Source organism: Ylistrum balloti, unplaced genomic scaffold (assembly GCF_031769215.1).
Source record: "Ylistrum balloti isolate Yb309-2 unplaced genomic scaffold, AGI_CSIRO_Ybal_v1 Utg369772, whole genome shotgun sequence".
Lineage (NCBI taxonomy): Eukaryota > Metazoa > Mollusca > Bivalvia > Pectinida > Pectinidae > Ylistrum > Ylistrum balloti.
Genome location: NW_026781965.1, coordinates 3068110 through 3092230, shown reverse-complemented (window position 1 = coordinate 3092230; position 24121 = coordinate 3068110). Strand labels below are relative to the sequence as shown.

General features: G+C 34.8%; 1 protein-coding gene across 1 annotated transcript in view; it reads right to left on the bottom strand.

The window, feature by feature from the left end:
• LOC132543910 (paired box protein Pax-8-like) overlaps positions 1 to 23504 on the bottom strand; it is a 34252-nt gene extending 10748 nt beyond the window's left edge. Inside the window, exons 1-4 of the mRNA XM_060207460.1 lie at positions 23288 to 23504; positions 13050 to 13215; positions 8715 to 8912; positions 2618 to 2838 (exon numbers count right to left, since the gene is read on the bottom strand). Coding sequence (XP_060063443.1) covers positions 2618 to 2838; positions 8715 to 8912; positions 13050 to 13215; positions 23288 to 23504 — 802 coding nt within the window. The remainder of the gene's footprint in view (positions 1 to 2617; positions 2839 to 8714; positions 8913 to 13049; positions 13216 to 23287) is intronic.
• Between the last annotated feature and the right edge of the window lie 617 nt (positions 23505 to 24121).

Here is a 24121-nt window from a genome sequence, read left to right as displayed (position 1 = left end):
CTCATGATTGTCTATCAGGTAAAATGAATGTGCTGATGGACAAACAGTTCATACTGCAATTTGTGTTTGACTACTTGAAGATAAGGTCGGTGTAATTCCAACTAAACAGGGTCTGACGCTGCAGCAGTTAGGAGGCATTTTAATTGCTGTTGCCATACTCGGGCACTATGATCATTTAATCAATCGATTGGCTGTTACCGGCCTGAAGCTACACGTGCGACAGGTAACCTGTACCATCCTACTTATCTCATCGATTTATTCACCCTGCTAATTATTATCAGTCGAGGTGTCCTTAACTGTAAATGGACTCATCATATTGGCCACAGTCATGTCACAGATAGCGCAGCCACGCGCTCACAGGTTACTTATACCGGCTAATGCCAACACATTGGTGCATACTCATATGCCAGAGATAATAAAGTATCCATCCGCACTAGCCGAGTACGTATTACAATATATATATGTGGACAATGGACGTGGCAGATAAGCAGATGTTTTAATGTATCTACAGAATAACATTAGCATATTTTAATTCTATGATTATCTAATAATATCTAAATGTGATGTAACCATAGAGATTAATTCATACCTTGTAAAAGCGGCAATATGACTATGGACGTGAGTAGTATGAGTGAAAGGCTTAGCTTAACACGAGTAACATGAAATACTCGGTCCAAAACAGAAACTCCATAAACATATGATTTTGTTGTTTTATGAACCATACCACGACATAAAATAATGAATCTATAACATAATCAGGCAAATACTTCCAATTTTGAGGAAGTCTAAAATATCTGAAATATGTCTCGATAAGGAAATAAAGTAGCGCATGATTTGTAAATTGCAATATTGATTTTGAAACGTTCAAACCGTTTACAAATTAACGACGGCTACACGAGCAACACTTCCATCTGTTCCTTATTGATTAGCTATCGGTTTGGCGAGGTTTTGGATCAGGTAGCCAGTATTATATTCTTTATTGCATTTAGCCAGACAGGTAAATCATAAAATCTTTCAAGTTTGCCGAGTCAGCTACATATATAACATTAATTATATGTGTAGGTTTTGCTAATTCCTCATGTAAAAATAAGTTTATTCCGATTAAAACATTTTAAAGCATGGATAGGAAATCTTGGTTTTAGTATTTTGAGTTATGACTTGTCAGAACCAACGAAGTTTTGAATAACCTGATAGCCATCGACAATCCACGTGTGTATGAAAAAATAGTCAAGAGATTCCGCTATACTAAGACATCGTCGTATTGCGAATATTCTTAATGAATGGTATCATTTTAAATGTCATCTTGTATAGTTATAGGGGAATTGAATAAAACAAGCACACCGGAAGGACTTAGCCAAGACATATTTTTCTTCCAAAGATAACATTTACAGCCTGCCATTGTGGATGAGCTTTTGATGATTAATTTTATAAGTTCTGCGACAATAACAATGGTTCTTCAGCGCAAAAAGCGGACACGAAGCCAGCTGATCTCTATACAACTGAGTATTGTATTGTTTTGGCACGCCTTTATGTTATTTTTTCATTCCCAGTCCAGATATGAGATAATACGTAACCGAATAGCGTGATGGACAAAGTCTGTTTTTGTGCGACATTCTTTCAACATTTAGGACTCTGATAAAACAAGCTATCTCCCGGGTGGTGTTTCGAGATATACAAAAACTAATCTTCAACATCTATCCGTTTTGTGTCAGTCCACGCATTGATAAAATCTCCACCCATTCTGAAGTTGTTTTAAACATATAAAGCAATGCACCGTTCCGTAATGGATTTTCCCAAGTGTTTGGTAGTTAGTGTATAAACGATTTCTACTTGGGTCAGTGCTAATTAGTAATTATATGCAGCCCTACCATGAATATAGGACAGTTTGGGAGTAAATCCTACTGTAAAGTTAATCATAGTTCTTACTTCTCGCCACACATAACAGGTTCATAATAGCTAGTTTTGTGTTAAAAGTCTGTAAGAGTATGAACCACTCTACTTCACATTCATTATTACTAGGTGGAAAATAGGATCCGTAAAGTGAGGTGGCAATGGTCTGTTTCTATACGTACTTACACTTTAATGATTATTTAATTTTAGTATGTATTACACTGGTACTAATTAAATTAATTAACAATGTTTTGACAACTATACCGGTTTGATAAGATCGAAGTTATTTCAGGTATTTGCTAAATTTCATTTTATAACAAAATGTTTAAAGAAGTATGCTAAGGCGACATGGAAAATGTATTTAAAACTCATTCAACGATTGAAAAGAAATCCTCATTCTCAGATTAATTAAATTTCCGTCGTATGTACTGAATATATATTTGGTAATATTCCAGGTTTTTAAATATACCCTGGAGCGTCCAATTAATTGCCCCACGCGTCGCACCTCCAATATATTCAGGTGTTAGTCATGTACATCTCACATTAAACGTTACCTTAGATTTTCAAAATTAAGGATGAAGACAAACATTCACAGATTCGTCTCCAGTGTGTCAAAACATGCTAATCACTAACGCTACAGAATTTCATTTCCGATACGAACAAAAAACCACAACCACCTACAAACAGTTCTCATTTACATGAAATATACTTTTGATAGATTCCTTACCTGGTTGGTCCTCTCGTTTTCTTTTTACGCTGGAAGGGTCAGCCATACTTTGAGCGTTTTGATTTGGAATGCCCAGTATTCCACTTATTGAATAAGTTCCTGTTCTCTGAAGAGAATCTGCATTAGGAGAAGATGTGTGTGACAGAGGGGGACTGGAGGCGTCGTTGGACGGGCTTGGGGAACCAAGTTTGGCCTGGTCTGCCATTCTATTACGTACAATTCTGAAAATAGAAAAATGTTACGTGTCATCATGAGTATGTTATTGTACTTGTGTTTTGGTTCTATTCAAAATTTTATTTTAAACGTGTAATCATATTTCTGGTTCTTTTCCCTAAATGTCTTAATTGTATACTTTCTGTATCTTTTAAGTAGATAAATACAATCTACCACTGACCATAATGACGCTGTGGCGAGACAGTGTCTGTGAAAGCCATACATCAACAAAACTGCCTCGGATCAAAATGGAGCACAGCCATGCATTTCCCAAAGAATAAACAACAGCACATCGGCATTGTCAGCGGGACATCTTTGAAAACTCTATCAGTTTACTTTTTCGTTTTCCGGAATTGATATGTATCATTGCAAACTGCTAGCTAGTTTCGGTAAATTACCGACTGCCAATTGCCTTGCCTTCCTACTTCTAACGCCTGTGGTCTGATGCACCAAGAAGGGCATGCTGGCTTTCTCAAGACTCCCCACATGTATCCTACGCCAAGAATGTTCTAATGAGTTGATTTACAACTACACACGAAATTCTGCTGTTTACGTAACAGTCATCTTGTGGTTGACTATACCTATTCAATATAACATCCGAAGTCTGATCCCATCACCATTGTCTTTTAGAATAATACAATTAATAATGATATAATTGATTTAATAATATTTGTGTAATCCATTGGCAAAAATGCAGATTCTAAATTGATTTTAAACCGTTTCATAGAAACAGAAGATTTTTTATCAACTAGATATTTAATTGAACTGTATCGTTACCTTAAACTTTCATAAAGACAGAAAAATATACAACAAATTGACATGTTATTTTGGTGAAACAAATCACATGACGTGCTATTTTTGTAAGACCTTTAACTTATTTTGTTCCCAGTCTATACAGATATTTTCAATCATTGAAGGAGTAATGGAGTAAAACAGACGTGGCCTAACATTGTTTTTTGCGTTCTTTTGTCATGTGGAGATAAGTACTATCCGGAATCGTTTAACAAGTAGTCAATGCTCTTATCTGAATGACTGGGTATTGCATGTTTCCGTCACTCCTAGCTTTTGTTATCTCTCGGAGTTTCTACGAGACAAACATCTCTATTTCTTTTGTTTGTCTGCCTTGCGGTTTGAGAAACTAAAGCCGGTTCTCGTGTTGGGGTGCCGGTGAAGAGGTCGTGTTTGTGATGGGACACTCGAGCACATGTTTGACGTTTCCTTTAGTGACATTGACGACTCGACGACACGAAGTCTTTCGGCATTCCTTGTCCTTAGATATTCATTCTACTTTTCATACCAGGGTTTTAACTTATCATATGAACATCTCAAATTATTAAGTGGAGGTACGTCTCCCCTATCTATCTCCAACAACCAATATCCGTTTGTATCCTTTATCAATTCCAAATTAATAGGTCCTAAAGAGGTACGGTTACATTACAAACTAAACGTTCGGATACATAATTATCTACAGAAAATAAAATGTGAAATAAGGGTATATAAAGATATTGATTTTCCAACCAAATAATCACATTCTATGACTTTCAAAATGTCATAATGGCGCATATTCTAAAACATGTTTTAATTTCAAAATGCGATAATGTCTATTCATTTAGACAAACGTGTTTTGAAAAAAAAAGGTAACAAAATTAGTTTTGTTCGGATGCTTTTACAAACCGTTATTTTGTCGGGTTGTTTATTTTGTGTCGCTCGGTTATATTACTAAATTTTATCTCATTATGCGAGTTTTGTACCGATATACTTTCTGCGAACTGTCGATTTTGGAACAGTATTGGTAGAGACGAACAAGTCATGTCAGCAAAGGCGAGATGACTTTCTAACAACAGTCGTCTATAGTTGTTGATCGTGTTCCGTTAAACATGGTTGTGCTGAGCCTTTTGATTTTCCTTTTCTGAATGAAAGGGTAAGGGTGGCGTATTTTATGGCTGTCGAAAGGTACCCTATGCACGTTCGGTTTAAAGTTTAACTGCAGCACACCGCTCTTGGTTTGTGGTGGGTAATTGAGGCCCATTATTGGTGGTCTGTACCGAAGCGACCTTTACACAGGACCCTCACAGGATTCAGTGAGCACGTAATTCCTTCCCAACCCGAGAGGACACGGGACACTAGTATTGTAAGGCTCGGCAATAGTAGAAAAAGGAGCAAGAATTCGACTGTAAAATTTATTTTGCTAGTGTTTCGTCGTTTCGGTTATTCGATACCCGTCACTTGGATCCACATCATCAGAAGCTAACTGCCAACTGTACTCAATGTCCCCTTCAGAAATAAACACATACCCACCGTCCGCTATCCCCACTGTACCCGGTGATTCCTCATAAAAACTCAATGCTAAACATAAACTAACGCGGTCCAAATCGCTTCCTTATAATGGTGATTGAACACGCAACCATCCTCGAAACAGTTTCAAATTTTCGAGCAATTATGTCATTTTCCAGAAAGATTTTGCGGAATCACGATAAAGTTCCCGATGGAGTCTGCCATCTGTAGTAAATCGCGTGGCCCACCTCACAAGGCAGATTTGACGCACGTCATCGTATAACGCCATGCCCGTATAGTAGATTATGTACATGCATGTAAATAGTATCATGCCAAAGTTGACAACTTATATACAAAACTAGTAATAGTAATTACATCATATCTTCATTATATTAAGTAGATTATAAAATAAACGTCATATTAATAAATTATCTTATTCACCAACAAAGAACACCGCCATTGCATAATGAATAATACTATGATATTGAAAAGATAAGTGCCAGTTCCAAACTATTCATTATAATCACTGAATATATCTAATTATTTTATTATATTCTTCACTTAGTGTTTAAAAAAGAAAGTTACCATTGTTATTTTTTCCTTTTTATACAACTATGTGTTGACATTATTTCTGTAATAAATATGGAATGAAGTTGTTTCCATATAGAAATAAGATCCTCCCGATAAATTCTAGCCATTGCGTGTATATGCTAGCCATTCAAGAGTAAAATTACTGGTACTCAGAAAGACCTATAGAAGCTAAATTTAGCGAACATTTATCAACATCAATAATATAAGGCAATTAAGCAAAACATGCAAAATTTACAATGATAACGAACTTGCCACGCTGTTAAAACTAACACTTTATCTAATAAAATATAAATATGATGGTATTTCAAACATGTTCAAGATATGTGTGTCCTTTAAAATTTTCCTCATAAATAAATGCGTTAACAAGTAAAATTTAAAGAGGACAAAGATATTTTATTCATGTGATGAGTTCTGATTCATTTTGGCTGAAATGCCATTTTTTCACTTGACTTGAACACTTTTGTCATGGAGACGATTTGTGTTTTGTCTAACCAATCTACTGTATTGTCGGCCTGGTTACAAATGAAAAACCAAAACTGCCTTGTTTCAAAACACATTTTCTTGGAGTTACCAATTAGAATTTACATTATAAAGATATATTTGAATACATAATGAACGTTTTCATTTCAAAGGCTTCATTTTAACCATGGCTCTAAATGAAAATATCTCTTGTAAAACAGTTACGTTTTTTTTTAAATGCTGACCTGTTTTACGACGTTTGCCTTTTAATTAGGAACATGTGAGGGTTGGGGACATTTGTAGTCAATCCCCATCCCTTAATGGTACTGTGCACTGCCTACAACCACTAACAGCTGGGAGGGTCATCGTTTCTCAGTGTCAATAAAAATAAAATTGCCGAATATGAATACGCTCGACTAAACCTTTACGAAGCTCCATCCCTCTGCCATTTGCCTGGGCATCAGTGCTTCATAGTGAGCGACTCATGCAGAAAACATACTAATTTGTTTATAAATACGTGTAAGGGATTTATAATAGAAGGACAAAAACTGTCGAGAAAGCCTGGGCGAGTTGGCAATAATGGGTTATTTCTCATATTAAATATCGATTAAATTTCTCGTCGTTGTACAAGAAAAGAAAGATCTGATGAAGTCATTAACGCTAACGGTTATCTTAGAAACAATTCCTTAATTTCCTGATTGTAATGGTGAATCTAATGTTAACCGTTGGTAAAGTTGATATCGTCTGGGTCAACAATAACATGTTACAACAGCATTACAATTAAGCATTTTAAATAACTTCGTAAGTTATAATAATTAAAACAAGACGGCATGAAATAATAGTAAGACCTTGTATATACAAGTTCTTTAAAGTCCAGTAAGAAAGCATGCTGCTGCTAACATAAAAATAACCAAAATGATACAAAGTCCGTTACATTTGTAAATAAACGGGAGATCAATTTTTGAATTTTTAATTAGAAAACACTGTTCGATGTATTGTTATGTGACATTACGTACACATCAATATACTATTAGTGCGTATGTTATTTGTCTACACATATTGATATAGGATATTACATTAGAGGAATTTGCCTTGTCATAGAAGGCTGTCTACTTGGGTCTGGTTTTTCGTTCTATAGATAGGGTCAGCGCGAGCAATGTGATGTAACAACGATGTATGTTTTATAAATATTGATACTATGTAACAGACGCAGGGCAAGCATTTCAAAGAGTCAGATCTAGCTCCATCCACAGGAACACCAGTGCGACGAGTGCAGAGCGTAGATCGGCTTCATGCTCGATTGAAACGGAAAATTTGAAAAGCAAGATCTGAAGGAAGTTTCTTTATCTTGTAACTTATGATTATAACTTCTGCACAGAAATGAACGTTTTGAAAATTTCCGTCAGATAAATTTATGTAGTTTTAAACACCTTACAACTGACAATTTAGTCATAGCTTATATCGGGTTTTAATAACTAATAAAATGTGTCTATGTAAAGAATGGGCTGGAAAGCTGCAAATAGTGACGTTGATAAAATTTCTAATTGATCTCGTATATATATACATTTTATATAACCGGGGGCCTACGGTAGAGATGGGAACCATCGACAAGGCAAATATTTTACTTTGTAAAAAAATGGGTGTCCTATTGAGTCAACTTTAATTCGTCGTCTTGTTTCTTCTTACACATTTCAGAGATTGATCGTTTTTAAATTAGTCATAATTTAATAATTATGATAGGCCATATTTTCTTCATGAGGTATAAAACTAATATTAAGAGTTGTAAGTGTAAAAGTACAAAGGGAAAATTGTACTTAGAGTTTTGGAAGAGACACCTAGGCAACACGAGTTGCTATTATGTTGAGACCTTTGTTGGTCATGAATATACTAAATTTATCTTCACAGATTACCAAGGCCGTACATCACTCACGTTAACAAGTCTTAACAGCTATATTGCTTAATATTTCCTGCTACTACAAAAGACCAAAGGGATCTGTGAATTTACTTTCGGTTTTGAGTAAAAGTGTTTGACTGCAGTTTGTGCCCATCCAGACGGTTTATAGGTGTAAGTAATTAGTCTTCGACATAATGTTTTAAAGTTTTGACTACACCACAATTGATTTTAAAAAAGGTAGATATCTGGTCTTAAAGTAAGCTTTCTACAACAGTCAACGAACTATGAAAATACATGAGAAACAAAATAATATATACATGAGAGATTGTCTAATCGTCCGATTGTTCGTATGTATTTTTCTGACAGTATTCAGGAGAGGGTAAATGCTGGGAAAACGTTTCTGGGAATATTCGGAGAAGAGCGATTTATCATTATTCAGTAACTAACCCTAATGTACAATTTTTTCGTTATGTTTTGCTCCAGTTAATATCATCATATTTAATACACTTTGAGCAATAAGTCCATATTGAGATTTTTATTTTAATAGTAAATCATTCATAGTAAATGTGAATGACAGCGTCGATACTTAAACAAATCGAACCCCATGTTTGTGTTGTTATAATGGTCCTCAAATGAGATTATATCTTTAATGTTAACCATGCTCACCTGTTGATCGAGCTGACACTTGGAACATTTTCGGACGTGCACACCTGTTCGGCCAGTAGTCTGTCTCGAATTTCCCATGCAAACATGGTAGGATTTTCATGTTTGTATCGTGTAATAGCATCAACCACTTTAGGTGTTGCAACCTTAGGTTTGGAACCTCCAATTACCCCGGGTTTAATGGAACCCGTCTCGTAATACCTAGAAATAGAAAAACCAAAAAAAAGAAAGTACAGAGATTTATCTTGACAAAATCGAACAAACAGTTTGCCTAACAACTCGAAAATAAGACGCTGCTTATTCTCTTTAATTGTAAGCAAATGCTGGCTAATTTATGTATGTACCGGCAGGATTGTTTTCAGGAAAGTCCTATTTTGAAGTAGGCTTATTTTCTAGTTTTCTGGGTATTCCAAAAAAAATTAGAGCAAACGTTAACAACATTTTTGTAAACCCAAGTGGAACTTTAGTCCAATTCTGCAATAGCTGAGGACAGGCTATATAATTTCCCAAATGCCTGTAAATGAAACGGAATACCTCTGAAAACTATCACAAAACAAAGCAAAACTGCAAACTAAAAATTGTAATAATCATTAACACGCTAATAACCTCAATGTAGTTTGAAACTACATATAACATTTGTGTTCGGACGTTACATACTGTAAAGAAAGCCTAATGATACAATTTAATATCAGCTTCAGTCAAATAAAATGTTATAATGCTAATCAAAATGGTAGATATTTCCAATGTATTCATAAGTTTATTGCACTCTATGTACGATATATTTATTAATTAAATTTGTAACAGCTCGGTGGAGTATTTTACGGTATATTGTAAAATGTGGTTCCATCTAATGCTTCACTCTGTTACTTTGTAGTTGGGATATTGTTTCGTGTTATAGTATATGTTACAGAAAAAAATCTTATTTCGTACTACTTACGTGATATATTCAAACACTGAAATATGACACTTTATCTGACTAATTCCAGAAACAGACCTGTTTCTATGCTTTATGCATATATTTTACATAATTGAACTACTGATATGTTATTTCTGATAGGTGACATCAACTAAGGGTTATCAGAGACGAACAGACAAGCCTGGTTTTATCACAGTGATCTAGTAGTAAGGCCTCTTGGAACTCCTATTATACATAAGCAGATGAACACGGTGCACAGCTGTGAAAATGTTTATTTTTAATTTCGTCCCTAGAAAACATCGAATAATTAGTCTTACACAAACACATATCGATAAACTTTTATCTATAAAATAAAACAAAACTTAAGGAATTTCAAAATGAAACTATAACAACAAAAATATGACTAGAAAATAAGACCGCTTATCAGAGAGGAGAGGAGTACAGAGTTGGTTGTATTTTTCAGTATTCCTTTCTTTCCTGTTAATTGAGTCTTCGTGTTCAATGTGGCGACAAGCTGTCACTTCATTGAGACACTTATACGATCAGTTGTGCATATGATGGAAACTGAAATTGAAATTGTTTTCAGACGACTAACAATCGTTCTCTATGATCGAGTTGTATACCCAGTATCAAGCCAATGTCGAATTTCAATACACTTAATCCTCATGTTATTTTCTTAGTGTACAAATTAATCTCAAGACTAGCACAACCACCACAAAACACAAATTTAAGAAAATGCTTGTTGGAAAAATAACATGCAATGCTATATAATTTCTATTGGTATAAACATTGAACTATAAAGGTTCCAGTGTGTGTATAGTAATTTAGCTTACACCAATTCAATATTATTAGAGCAATATATCCTATTATAGAGTATTAATAGCAAATTCGATATTAGCAGATGTCTCACTATATATACATTGTTTTTTCACAACTGTTCTAGCTTTGTTTTAACTCTAACACCAGGATGATACAATTTTTCCATACGAAGATAAACATCATGTCCTCTTACATAGAAATCCTGACAGTGACGTTCTACATGAAGACTTGAATCAGGTAAAATAAGTGCTCAAGGGTTTTTTAATATCTGCTATCGATAAACTATAATTAAAGTCAATTCATGTTTTCCCTGGCCGAGATTATTTGATTTGAAATAATCGTGTTTCTCACACTTAGTGAAGAACTCTTTTTATGTATGAATCATGATTCTTAATAAACATTAGATGTATTTCAACAATTTCAATTTCTCAACAAATAATTTATAACAAACCGTAGTTACAAGAGAATTTCCAAATAAATGACTATAATAACTACTAGTGAATAACATGGCATCAGTAATGCAGTTTTACAGGTAAAATATCAGACATTTTATCATATGGAAATATTCTTTTTGTAGCATCTACCGTATATGTGATTACCTGCAGGACATCATCGTAGTTGATATTAAAACTTTTCCGGAGAATGAATCTGAGGCCGAAGTAAGAAGATGCTGCTATATTCAATAATGATAAGCCCTCACTGACATTTTCTTACTACTGAGAAATGAATTTAGACATCAAGTTGTGTTGGTATTCTTGTGCCTAATTAGACAAACACAGGACCTGAGGAAGCAAGTTCGTTCCCCATCATTGAGTATCAAAGCCTGTCTTTTTCTGCCTTGTTCAGGCCAAATTTCCTACCTATATATCGCACCAATGTGATCGGTTAAGGAATTAGCAATACTGGGTACCCTGTATCAAGGAACTGTTCAGTAACCCGAGCTAGGTCTGTGGTCGGTTAACCCGTGTAATTACCGTGTGTGGATGTAGATACAACGTTCGCCCTACAAAGCGATGTGGTTTGTCCCTGGCCACGAGGGGACAATACAACCCCTTATCCTTAACCATAACAGACCCACCCGGTTGACCCTCTCGCGTTCATCTGGTCAGATCAGTACCGAATGCACTGGTCATAATTGTTGCGTGCCGCACTGTCCGTATTCTACATGCCTCTCATAATTGTTCTTCTGTATGCCTAATTGATCAGGGGGGCTCGTAATTCATCCCGGCTCTCACCCTTGTATTTATAGTACCCGTTTTATCTTCCCAACTTTAGGTACAAACTAACAAGATAAACCAATTCTCGTATCAACTTATCCGCATTTCATGAAACAAGAGACGTTTAAAAACACATAAAATAGTTTGTAAGATAAAGTGATATAAGCTATGTTCAATGGAATATGTATAGAGGTTAAACAGAGACATTTCTATTTTACTGAACAATGAAACAAAAATGTAATACCAAAGTAAATAAAATTGCTGTTATTTAAAGTGAATAACTGACTGACGAGGTGGTAGGTTCATGGTCATTGAAACTTAATATCAATCTGGTTTATTGATTGTATACTCTGATATAATTTTTGCATCTATTTAGAAAAATTGTACTACGCTGGTCTTGTGTTAATACATTGAAGCCATAATAGAACAATTGCTTCCAAACAAATATGTCAAATAACTACAGAGTAAAAAAAACTGCTGATGTTCCCAGAGATTAAGCATTGCCTTTAACGCTTGGATTCTTCAATAGCAAACTAACGCGCACTTCTTACTACTCACCTCCCACCTATTAATTAAATAGATCTCCTGACTGAATTTAACTATGTGCATTATAGCGGTACACAGTCCACTATATAACAATTTATTGATTTACACAGGGAAAATGTTACAGACATATCTTTTTATGTAATTTATTAAAATGAAAAACTCGTTTAAATAATGTGTTTTTATCCTTAATGAATGTTTTCGATATTAAAAAGCGGTTAAACTTTCACATTTTCACCAGTAGAAAATTTCATTAAATATGATTGTATGATATCATTTAATGAAGCAATATTTTTAACCTTCTGAGACTTGTACGGATAGACATGTTGCTGATACAAGTGACTCTAAAATCAAATGATTCTAGTAGTTAAGGTTAACATCTGGTAGCCACGGTATTATCTTGAACAATGTACTGGATTTTATCATTAATGACCTCTGGCTATATCAACGCCCAAACATATAATATTCAACGCCAAATGATAGCAGCGATCGTGCCATTTCGTGTCATCTAAGTTTAATATCGACTGGGCAGGTTGAAATGGCTATTTGCCTCGTAACCAAGAGTAGGTAACCAATGTCAGTCTCTGTGGAGTTTTCACATAAAAGCTTCAAAAGTCGCACATTGGAATCAAAGATGAAAGACCCAGCACTATGGTTGGAGGCAAAACACACTAACCTGCTGATGGTTATCTACCAACCGGCAAATGGCTCGTTTTATTTTCAATCGTTTCATTTAAGAAATGCTGTCTAAGAGACGATGATTAATAAAACCTGGACATGCGAACTGGTCTGCAGTTGTTGGCAGACGAATAAAAGAATTTAAATCGAAAGAAAAGAACTTACCTCCCAAGAATTTTGCTGACACATCCATGGGATACCCTGAGCTGCCGGGAGATGTCGCATGGCCGAACTCCCTGGTGGGCCAGTTCCACAATTCTCTGTCGCACCACATCGGGAAGTGGTCTCCCGTTCACAAATACACCTCCTAACTGATTAACCCCACCATGACCTGAAAATGGACAAACGCTTCCAAAATTATATGAAAATCGAAAAAAAATCTTTATTGGTTTTTGGCTTAAATTTTTCTTAGTAAAAATATATAAATAAACTGAACAGAAATTTTAATGTAACTCCATTTATTTAGTATCATAAATTAAAAATTATTTGAAATGTTTTGGTGTGTGGTTTTTAATTTGTTTTCGCTGAAGTTACTTGTGTTTAAGATATAAATATAAAAAAAAATATGTTAAAGGAATGATGTGAAATTAAAGTAACAGATTAAACGTAAGAAAATGTAAAGTTTAAAAGAAATAAGCTTGTTTATTTTTTGAAACCATCATGGAATCTTAAGTAACTATCTAGATCTAATTTATTCTTGCTATTTATTTCATATAACTTTATTAACCGGTTTACACAATATAAATAATCTTCTTGGGGAAAAATATAATATTGACAAATAAACGAATAAATAGGTATTAGATCTAACAACGGGAAAAACCATAATAACAATGATGCGTTAATTACAAAATAGTTTTACTTTTCAACGAAAGCAAGAAAATCATAGAAACATTATATTCATTAAACGACTTCGAGAAATGTACTATACATAATTGTTATATAGAAACTATTCAATCAGAAGTAATTTATTACATTGATAAAATATGAAAAAAGTAATATATAAACAAAGAAATAATCGATGGAAAAAAAGTTTTATGTTTCGAACATTTCCGCCGGAAACAGCGATAAATAAAATAATAGAAATGTTTACACGATTAATAGAGTTGACCTACGATATACACATTGAGGAGGACAACAGAGGACAGCTAGGCTCATTTATCGTAAATAAGCGGATAAAATGGCAGCCTTGTTATTGTTTTAAAATCATCCGTTGTCAAACGGAGCTTGACTTAACAATTGTAGAGCTTCCTTTTAATTAGGGTTAAATATATAATCTACTCACAGCTCTGTAACAAAATCACTATTTAAACTCAGTGCAAATGTATAAATGTGAATATATATGTTTAGGTGCGTATATACGTAATACAGGTATTAAATTTTTCAATGTTTGCATTAATCTATCGTTTGATGTAGACTAATTAAAATCAATAAATATATTAAGATAAGTAAAAGGTTTTAAGTATTTTCATATGATGTCGAACTTTGTCCAGTAGGAGGTCAGTGGAAGGCGATCAGGTAGTGTCATATTTACATACGGCATACAGATATATATTGTGAACGAGAGGCCCCAGCCGAACACACAACCACACAACATAAATGCAACACAAACATAAAATTAGTAACGAATCACTCATTATCAACGCTAAATGAATAGATAAACCATTTGATCTTCTTATCAACTCTCCGTGTAAATATATCAAATATATTTCCCGAAGAAGAAATATCAAAGCAAAAAATATTAAAACCAACAATATAATTTCTTTGAATTTACATTTTGTAATATAACAGAATTTATAGTACAGCGAACCCTTCCAATCCCCATTGTTGGCAAAATTATACTTCACATATGTTCGTTTATTTTGTTTTAGTATAAATTTTAAAAACATTTTTTTGTTCTGTACATTCTAATCAAAGTATCATCATCATAATACCATTGATGAATAAATAAAAAGATGTCATTACATATATTAACATTAACATTTTCAATTTTTTCGATTTTAGAATTTGTGTAAACAGGACATTTAAATTATTCTTCATTTGTAGAGATTAAGGAACTGGCAGTGTCCCGAATCAATGGTCGAAAATGAACAGAAAAACACCGAAAAATTATCTAAATTTCCAAACAACATTTTCATATCAACAAGTAAATTTCAAATTCTGAAATATTTTCTGTTGAAATAAATTATTCCAGTTCAACATACGAAACGATTACTGTAGCATTTTATTTGATTAAGACTAAGTTATATCACAAAATAACACACGATAACTAATGCTTTATATAATTTCGGATTTTTTTTTACCCTTTTTCACAACAGTTTTTTCTCTGAAATTTCCCTAAAATACGTTTTGTTTTACCTGCAAATACGTCGTACGAACGAGGAGGCAGTTGGTAAGCTAGAGAGTGTGGTGCGTATGATCCCCACGTGTTTTGCATGGTTGGATAGTTAACCAAATACTGACGAGTATGAGAGGCTCCTCTGGTGTTATGGGATACGACTGTGAGAGGAAGCCATGTACCCCGATCGAGCGCGGTATTGTGTACAAGTCCCGGTCCACGCAACAAGCTATAGGTTCATTTGACAGAGTGGGTTCACAAGGCTTTTGTGTTCATCCACACACCAACAATAGCCTGTGCATACCTCCAATCGGGCCCACCTCTAAATGACGAGACTCCAAACAATACAACTTCATTCAGAACACCATTCAAGGATCTATCCCTGATTTTTTCATTGACTTGACTGATTGTCTTCATACGTTGCTTCGTTCAAGTTAATCCTAGAATTTGGAATTTTCGTCAATCACAATATTTTAGAAATTCAGTATTTTTAAATCATTCCATATTACATTTTCTTTTTCATCGGAAAATTTACTTCGATGCAAAATATTCCATTTCAGGATATCTCCACTTTTTTCTGTATTCAGGAACCATGTTAATATGGTTATGTCTTCCTCCTTCTGTTCTTCCTCTTGTCAACCTTATCCGCCTGTTTCAGTCAATCTATTTTGGCGGTATATAATGTGTCATTTCTACGACTCTCGGCAATTTAACGCCCCAAATGTCAAAGTTGCTGAAACATGCACAGAATTTAGTTTCAAGACGAGATAATGTCTAATCTGTCGGTATTACAGTACGGAACAAATGCCCCCACTTGTTAGTCAAAAGAACAGTGAGGCAAATTGGACCAATTTTGCGGTATTACCATCAATTCAAATTGCAGTATTTTGCTTGTTGCTTCCTTTAGCTGCAAGTTCAAAGTTTTGGCTCAACTTATATATTTCCCTAATAACTCCGATCTCTCAAAATTAGCCACATTAGGTAATTGATCGTGTAAACTGTTCTGAATATAATATAGGTTGTATTGCACTGGATATAAAAATACACGTTTGGTGACTAGTAAAGGCCACCGTGTCGTCCGCGGAGAACGGTGAGTGTAAAGACTAGCAGAGTCCGGGCCGTGGGATCGCCCTGTACCAATCAAAGATGCTCTTAATAAAATCACAATACCACAGCAGGTTTCCTTTTCTGATCACCAAAAACAAACTTTAAGTACTTAAAGTTAAGATTTCTATAAGATCCCTGATAAGCTATGGCGGATATTTTTCACGAAAACCTCTGACAGCAGGTGAGAAAATTGATGTCCGTGCTTTGGGCGAGATATTCATCAATTGTGTACAAAGAGAAAGTAGCCTTGATCTATACGAGTGACACTAACAGAGTGTTCTCCATCAACCTAGTCGAGAGCATCAAGAAACAGCGCACCACCATTTTACCTGGCTATACCTGCACTTTACTTTATGGCAAGTAACACCATCAAATCGAAAAATTCAATCTGTATGGCTGATAACATTGTCGTATGATGTATATGTATACACGTGATCAAGGTACATGTTCCTGGATGGGAACAAAGACCCCATTAAAGGAGTGGACAGCAGGTAAAAACTACCAAATAATGACCAAGTACAATCCAGTACAATGTTCAGGTCTTCGATAGAAAAAAAGACTTGTACAATTATAACAATTCATTCCTTTCTGTACAGGTGAAATAACAGATCAATGCAGATGATTTACATATCTAACACTTTCTGTGAGAATTTACTCTTCCATCTTAAATGAACGATATATGAACACTTACCACACTTAGCGCTTGACAGTCCTTGTAAATAATAAGAATGATGAAGACATCAGTGAGCTATTTAAGTTTTAACACCAGAACAGATCGAGTTAGCTACTCTATGTGGGATTTGGAGTCTTGGTTTTAGATTGATATATACAAACTCTGTTGGTGAGGCGTGTAGGCCCGTGTTATGGTAGTTGTAATAGATTTTCACAGTGGGACAATAAATGGACTACTTAGGTTCTCCTGTGCTCTGATCCGAGCCATGGGTCCGACAGTGCTCGGATGGCGTGATGCAAGATGTTCAGAAATGGTTCCGGGCGGGTACCACAATCATGACAGTCAACATTGTCGGGTCACCCTGCCAATGGTTGACTAGCGATCCACTACAAGGCCCATGGAACTGCTGGGTTGTTATCAGGTTAATTTGGTGCGCGTTAGTCCGTTGAAATTATTACTGCAATGGGCACGAAATGGAGCCAGCAACCTGATCCGTTAATATGTGGATACGCATACTCGTTTTAGTGAGGGCTGTTTTACGGGTGAGAGATCTGGAGTACGGTACAGTATCATAACACCAATATCATTTTATAAGCTAACTAGCAATGTACGGCCACGTATGTTGCATATACATTCTAATAAACAAAATAATCAACAATTTATCATTAAGGACCGAGGTTCACTAACCACGGTCTCTCGTACCTGTATTGAACACCAATGATCAGGTGTAAATGATAATACAACCAATCCACGGGTACAACAGTGACTTACTTTTACAGGAATGGTAAAAATCCACCATATTCAAATTAGGATTATGATATCGATAAGCAGTTGTCAAATCCATGACCGGACACCTCTTTAAGTACTCAGTCGAATGTAGTGTTCCGGATGAGAAGGGATCACCGACTTCTATTCCAAAGCTATATTATTCCGGTATCTGGTGGTTACTGGGTATGTCGATGTTTACTAGAATACAACGAACTCTGCCCCTCAGTGTGCCGTGTTACTTCCGTCACTTCTCTTCGAAATCTCTCAACTGCAACTACATTAACTAAATTGATGCCTTTTCGATATTTAGTTTCAACTTGGAAAGCAGACATGAAGCGTATAGGTATTAAGATGTATATATCATAAATATTACAGGTCAGTGCTGGTTTATAACATCATTCAAGCATCATAAGCAATGCATCAAAAGATAGTATTTCATACGGATGATCGATCAAAGTTGGACACGCCTACCGCGCGACAAGTCCAGCCCACCTGAGTACCTGCCCAATTAACCATATAAGTAAGTCATGTGACTTGTCGCCAAGTGTCCCGTGCTGTCAATCTAGCTAGGTGATGAGCAATCAGTGTGTTGTGTTAGATCTCCACAAACACCACTGGTGCGTGTTTCGTACACTACCTTTCGTGTTTTTGTAAACACAAGGGTCGACATTCCGTTAGAAGAATGACCACATTTTATGACAAGATGGATCAACAACTAAAAAACTTCTTCAGAAGTACCAGGAGAGTGACCACATATAAATAGTTGATTCATTGGTGTCTATTTTCTTCCTCTAGACGTTTTTGACTGATGTGGCCTGGTGTCAATTCGTACGACCATTTGTCCAATTACCGATGATGGTTTAATGAGCCGCTATCCCAGAGCTCGCAGCATTGTTACAATACATGATAACAGTCATCAGTGTCATGTTAACACCATCTCTTATCCTCGAAAGTGTTTAAATTTTCAAATTGTTGTTGAATGGCAAGGCCAGTACTACAAACTGGCGTGAAATCATTTGAACCACATAAAAACAAATATGGTGCTGATAACCATTACATTCCAAAATAGAAACAACTATTTCCTTTGAAAATATACATTTCATCACATCAGAAATGTATTTGAAATGTATACTTTCTGTTTATAATTTACAAGAACACTATCTATTAAAACAATTGATGGGTTTTAGTAGAAATTGTGACAAAACATGTTTTGAGTGTTTTAATGTTATTTGTGTATTGAGATATCCGCTATCAAGCCTGCCGTTAATCTGTCCGAGTGTCTCCTGACTTGACAGTCCTCATTCTGGTCCTGGAGATTTCTGGCTATTTCGCCTGATTAATCCTTTATTGAGTTGTCAAGCACCATACAATTGGGTATTGGCGCTTCTTAACAAACCACGCGGCACGCAAAACAATCGCCACACGCAATTTTCTCCCAGCACGAGCATTGACTCGTGCTCATAAAGAGTCACACAGAATTTGTGCACGCGTATTTCGTTACAACATATATGAAACATATTGAATATTGCAATTATCTTGATTTTTACAAATTTCTTAACAACACTATTGAAAATGGAATTAGAAATAGCCTTTTTAAGATGTTGACACTGATTAACAAGTACACAATGTGATTTTAGAACTGACATCATTAATCTGACAACAGCTTTCTATTTCTTCATGATATTTCTAAAATGATATGGATTTTCAAAAGAAAAATCTGGTGAACTTGGATTTTATCTGGCCATCATGCCTTGTTTCATGCCGATTTCATTAATGATTTTCTTTTAAAGACATTTCATGTTTATTGAAGTCATTGAATATTACCTCTATATTGCTTATCAGCCTAACAATTATGAAGAGATATCAAATAATAATATGCATTAGTTTCTTGGTCAATAATTATTTTCAAAAATATATTTTTGAAAGCAATAACCACAAAGATAAATAAATAATATTGTGAATGCAATTCAGAAATAAGAATTTGTTCAATTTATTTTTTAAAAAACAGATTCAATATGAAACCAAACCTAGGACAACCATGAAACGGACAGAGGATACACCTTGGCTGGTCAGCCAGCCCATATGCATGTTATTGTGATTGGGCGTTATCACTTTAAGCAGAAATTCTAACAAGGTTTCGTGTTAAAATGTGCCTCCTCACGAGATCTAGCCATTTACTTGACAGCAGAGGAAAGTTGCCTCGACAGAACGACATCCCAACCGGAAGTTCAACCCTTTGTTAAACCCGAGCAATTCTCCATTCCGTAATTCTAGACAATATCTGCCACTTTTAGATGTTGTGTTACTTTGCTTTCAAATAAAATACAACTCGGTCTTTGTTCGGTCTATACCCGGCTGTTGTTATGTTATGACACAATGTGGACCTGTCACCGAACACTCTGATAGGGAACCGGATAACCTGAACAAACATACACTCACGTCAATCAAACAATCGCACTTACTAAAATATTTTTGTGTGTACAATGATACAAAATTATATTCTTCATAACATTTTCAATTAAACCCGGGACTCGAAATTCAACCGAAGGTGATATTCATTGTTAATATTTTTATCATGGAGGTACGTACCACAAATATTTCAAGCGGACGTAATAATTCCTTTTTTTTTAAATTTGAAAAACAAAAGTGAAAGATGCAAATAATATATGAAATAAAATATCATAACAATGATAGAATATTTCTTTCATAAATAATTTTCAATTTTTTCATATCATGTGATATAAAATATAGCAAATCCGTTTTATTTGAAAACGATACAAATTGCTAAAAAATTGTCAAACATTTAGTGAGAAAGAAGAATAATCTTAACAACGTGTATAAACAAAAATAATAACCGGAAAATATTCTAAGGTAATAGAGCTCCAATTACAATTTTAAAACGTGTAAACAAGAAATGCGAATTTTCAGTTATAAAGGACATGCATAAGTCAAAAAGATGTAGAAGATTCCGCAACTCCAAGGGGGCGTAACCAAAATCATTAGTAATACATATACCCATGAATACACAAACAAAATTACTAAAATACGAAGCGTTAAATGTTGACCTGCTAAAGATTGCATTATTCGACGGGGAGTTGCCATTCATGACATTTTTACTTATTTTTCAGACTGTGACTATATTTACGGTACATGATTTTCAATACTCTGCCTGATGGTAAAAAAATACAAATAAATACAGGATACATAAATACATTAGTGTCCTTATTGTTTTATATGTCTTCAGCGGGTTCAGAATACATATCGTATTTTTTTTATTCCTTCTTACACAGGCATTAATCACATTTTGATTTATTTATCTTTTTTATTTTTATTTATTTATTTATGCATTTATTTACATATGTTGTTTTTGTGTGTGTGAAATATTTTTGATAGTCGCGGACTGTCGCATGGTTTGTTAGCGACTTGAAGCCAATGTCACATGTATCATATTCTTATCAAAACGTGTGACATCACAATTGTGATCGCTCTTCTTTATTAGCTATTAAATTAAAGCAATGACATAATTTAAATTCACAACGGTGATTAAGTTTTATATGTTAAAATACAGCATTAAGAGCAATTTCTTTGACAGCAAACAAATTCTGGACTTAAAATATTGGTAAAAAATTCGTTGATAACCCACATGCATGAACAAAAATATTATATATATATATATAGATATATCAGTGACAAAAACATCAAATAACACTGAGAATTTATTAACCGAATTGTTAATATACATTGTTAAAAAAAGATTTTAAGAGTGCTAAATAAATACGTAGACGATAAAAAAACCACTTCGAAGTTTGAATGTACAAGTTCCATTTTGTTTATTACATAATTATTTTTTAAGTATTGTGGGGATGCGTTTTCGTTCTTTTTTATGGAAAAAGCAAAACAATACTGTTTAGTACCGAAATACATTGTAATGACACGCTGTATAATTTATACTACATTTTGCCATTCGTTTCTATTGTTTAAAGGGTTATCGGTGTTTAAAGTCTACAAAATGATACCTGCTTGATACATTTTTTCTGTCATAAAAATATTTCAATAAATAACAATCTTAACTAAATATTAACACCAGTTCAACTGATTCGTTTACGGAATACATAGTAATCTGCGATTCAGCATAAGCATATTTAAAAGTGGCTGATATAGTCTTTCTATTATAAAATGAATAAATACACCCTATAATAAAAACTATAATTTCATACTTGTTTGATCCACTTTCTTTACGATTGAAATACTTATAGATATCTATATTGGAGAATATATTAAAATCTACCAGAAGAATTATTTTAATATTTATCAGTGTGGATCTAATTGCGAACGACAATCAATGATGTGGAACTTAAATGTCCACAAAATCCCCCTTTTTCATGCCTCTGGATTAACAGTCCGACACAGGGCTGGCCATGTTTTGGTATGTCACTAAAACAGATGTTTTCACTAACATAGAGTAAAAAACTGACAATCCTCCATGCCGATTGGTTTGATTTGTACGATAATACCTCATTCTGCCAAGTTTTTTTCCGCCGGCCTCGAGTTCAAAGCAAAACACACACAAAAAAAATATCCTATAGATCTCTCGGTACAGATTCCAATCAATAACTCCCGGCCATCTATCAGCGTGCCTTTCCTAAACAAACCACAGCCCTTTTCTTCTTTCTTTAACTTTCACTTTCAAACAGTTTTTCTTACATTTATCAAATAATGATTTTTGTGAAATAACACAGTGAGTAAACGGGGAAAAACATTTTTTCACCATTGCCTGACGTATATTGAATTTGTCAGAGTTGAAATACTATCAATAAAAGTAATATTACAGATTTTTTTTATCTTCAGATTTTAAAATTAATCTTTGCTTACTTACTAGTGTAACTTAAAACGAATAAAAAATCTAGTGTTTGAAAAAACGTTTTTATCTCAGCTTCGTCCATCAATCAATCCACCTGACGAAATTAACATAGGATTTACGAGGGTGGATATCGGCTGGTTAAGGGTACAGAGCGTGTGCCTCATCCATTTCCCTACATCTCTACTACAGCACTCCACTGATTGCTTTCTCAGACATTCTTGTCATTATTTTTTTTTATCTATATCTCTAAATCGATGTTTTCAAGCCACACAGTCAGCACATCCACCAGTTTTTCAACATGTCAACTTTCACCTTGTAAAAGTCAGTTTTCACGCTTGTATACATCCGACCAGCCCAACTCAACACAAAGCAATACCAGAGTAAAATTTTAGTAATAATTAATGAAATATTGAATGGCGTCTAACTGCTTCCAATATTATTTCACACTTCTATTGAAAGAAAGTAATAACATGCTGAAATCAAATATTTTACTAGACTTTAAAACATTTTCCTCGGCTTACGAACAAAGTGAAATATCATTTTTATAAGGGAATCATATAAAAATTTTAATTAAAAAATGGCATGCTGTTTATGAATTTCTAAAATAACATGCAATGTTTTTGTTTAATTTGGTTTAAGTAACAAAAAACCTTGTTTACCTTTTATACGCGTAGGTTTTCTGCTAAAAAATCCGTTACATCCCGCGGGTGGTAGAGAGTAGGGTCCATAAGATGGAGGTACGGAACTAAATCTGCAGGCTCCAGAATTGGTAACATTTTGATAGGCACACGCACTGTTAAAATCGCAGTAGGATCCCTGTTTGTAAGAGGGTGGGTAAGCATATGGCACTGTGTCGCCAAAGTACAGCATGTCCATAGCTTGGCTCCGTCACTGGTGTATCATAATACAAACAGGAATGAAAAATCAAATGAAATATAGATCTTGTTTTAAATTTCCACTGATACAACTCCCTTGCGTCACCAACACAGACACCGGGGCTCTGCTTTGGTCGATCCGATGTCAGCGCTGCTAATAGTTTTTATGCTGGAACTCCAATATCAGTTGTCATCCAAACTCGATCTTTACTCGTTGGTTCTACTTCAATTTTGGTATCCGATGTATTTTTTACTCTAGGTATATGTGATTACAGCGAGTATATATATAGGGTTGTGAGCAATGTAGTGGGGCTAAGTCAACATCACTGAGAGACCCGTTACAACATTGCACTACATCAAAGACGCTAGAACAATCAAGTGTCGGACTATTAGGACAGGTTGGTATTTGGTGTGGCCAGAATTAAGAATATTCATATTCTATACGCCGCCCGTGACGAATCAGCGCTGTGGCGGTCGTGCGGATGTTACGATATCAGTGTCCGGTGTCTTCCCCATCATTAGGGATGCACTCTCGAGTATCAGAATTAAAGATCAGCCGATAGTCCGTCTTTGAGGGCCGCTGAAGCTAACGACTGACGAGAAGTCTCCAGCATATGT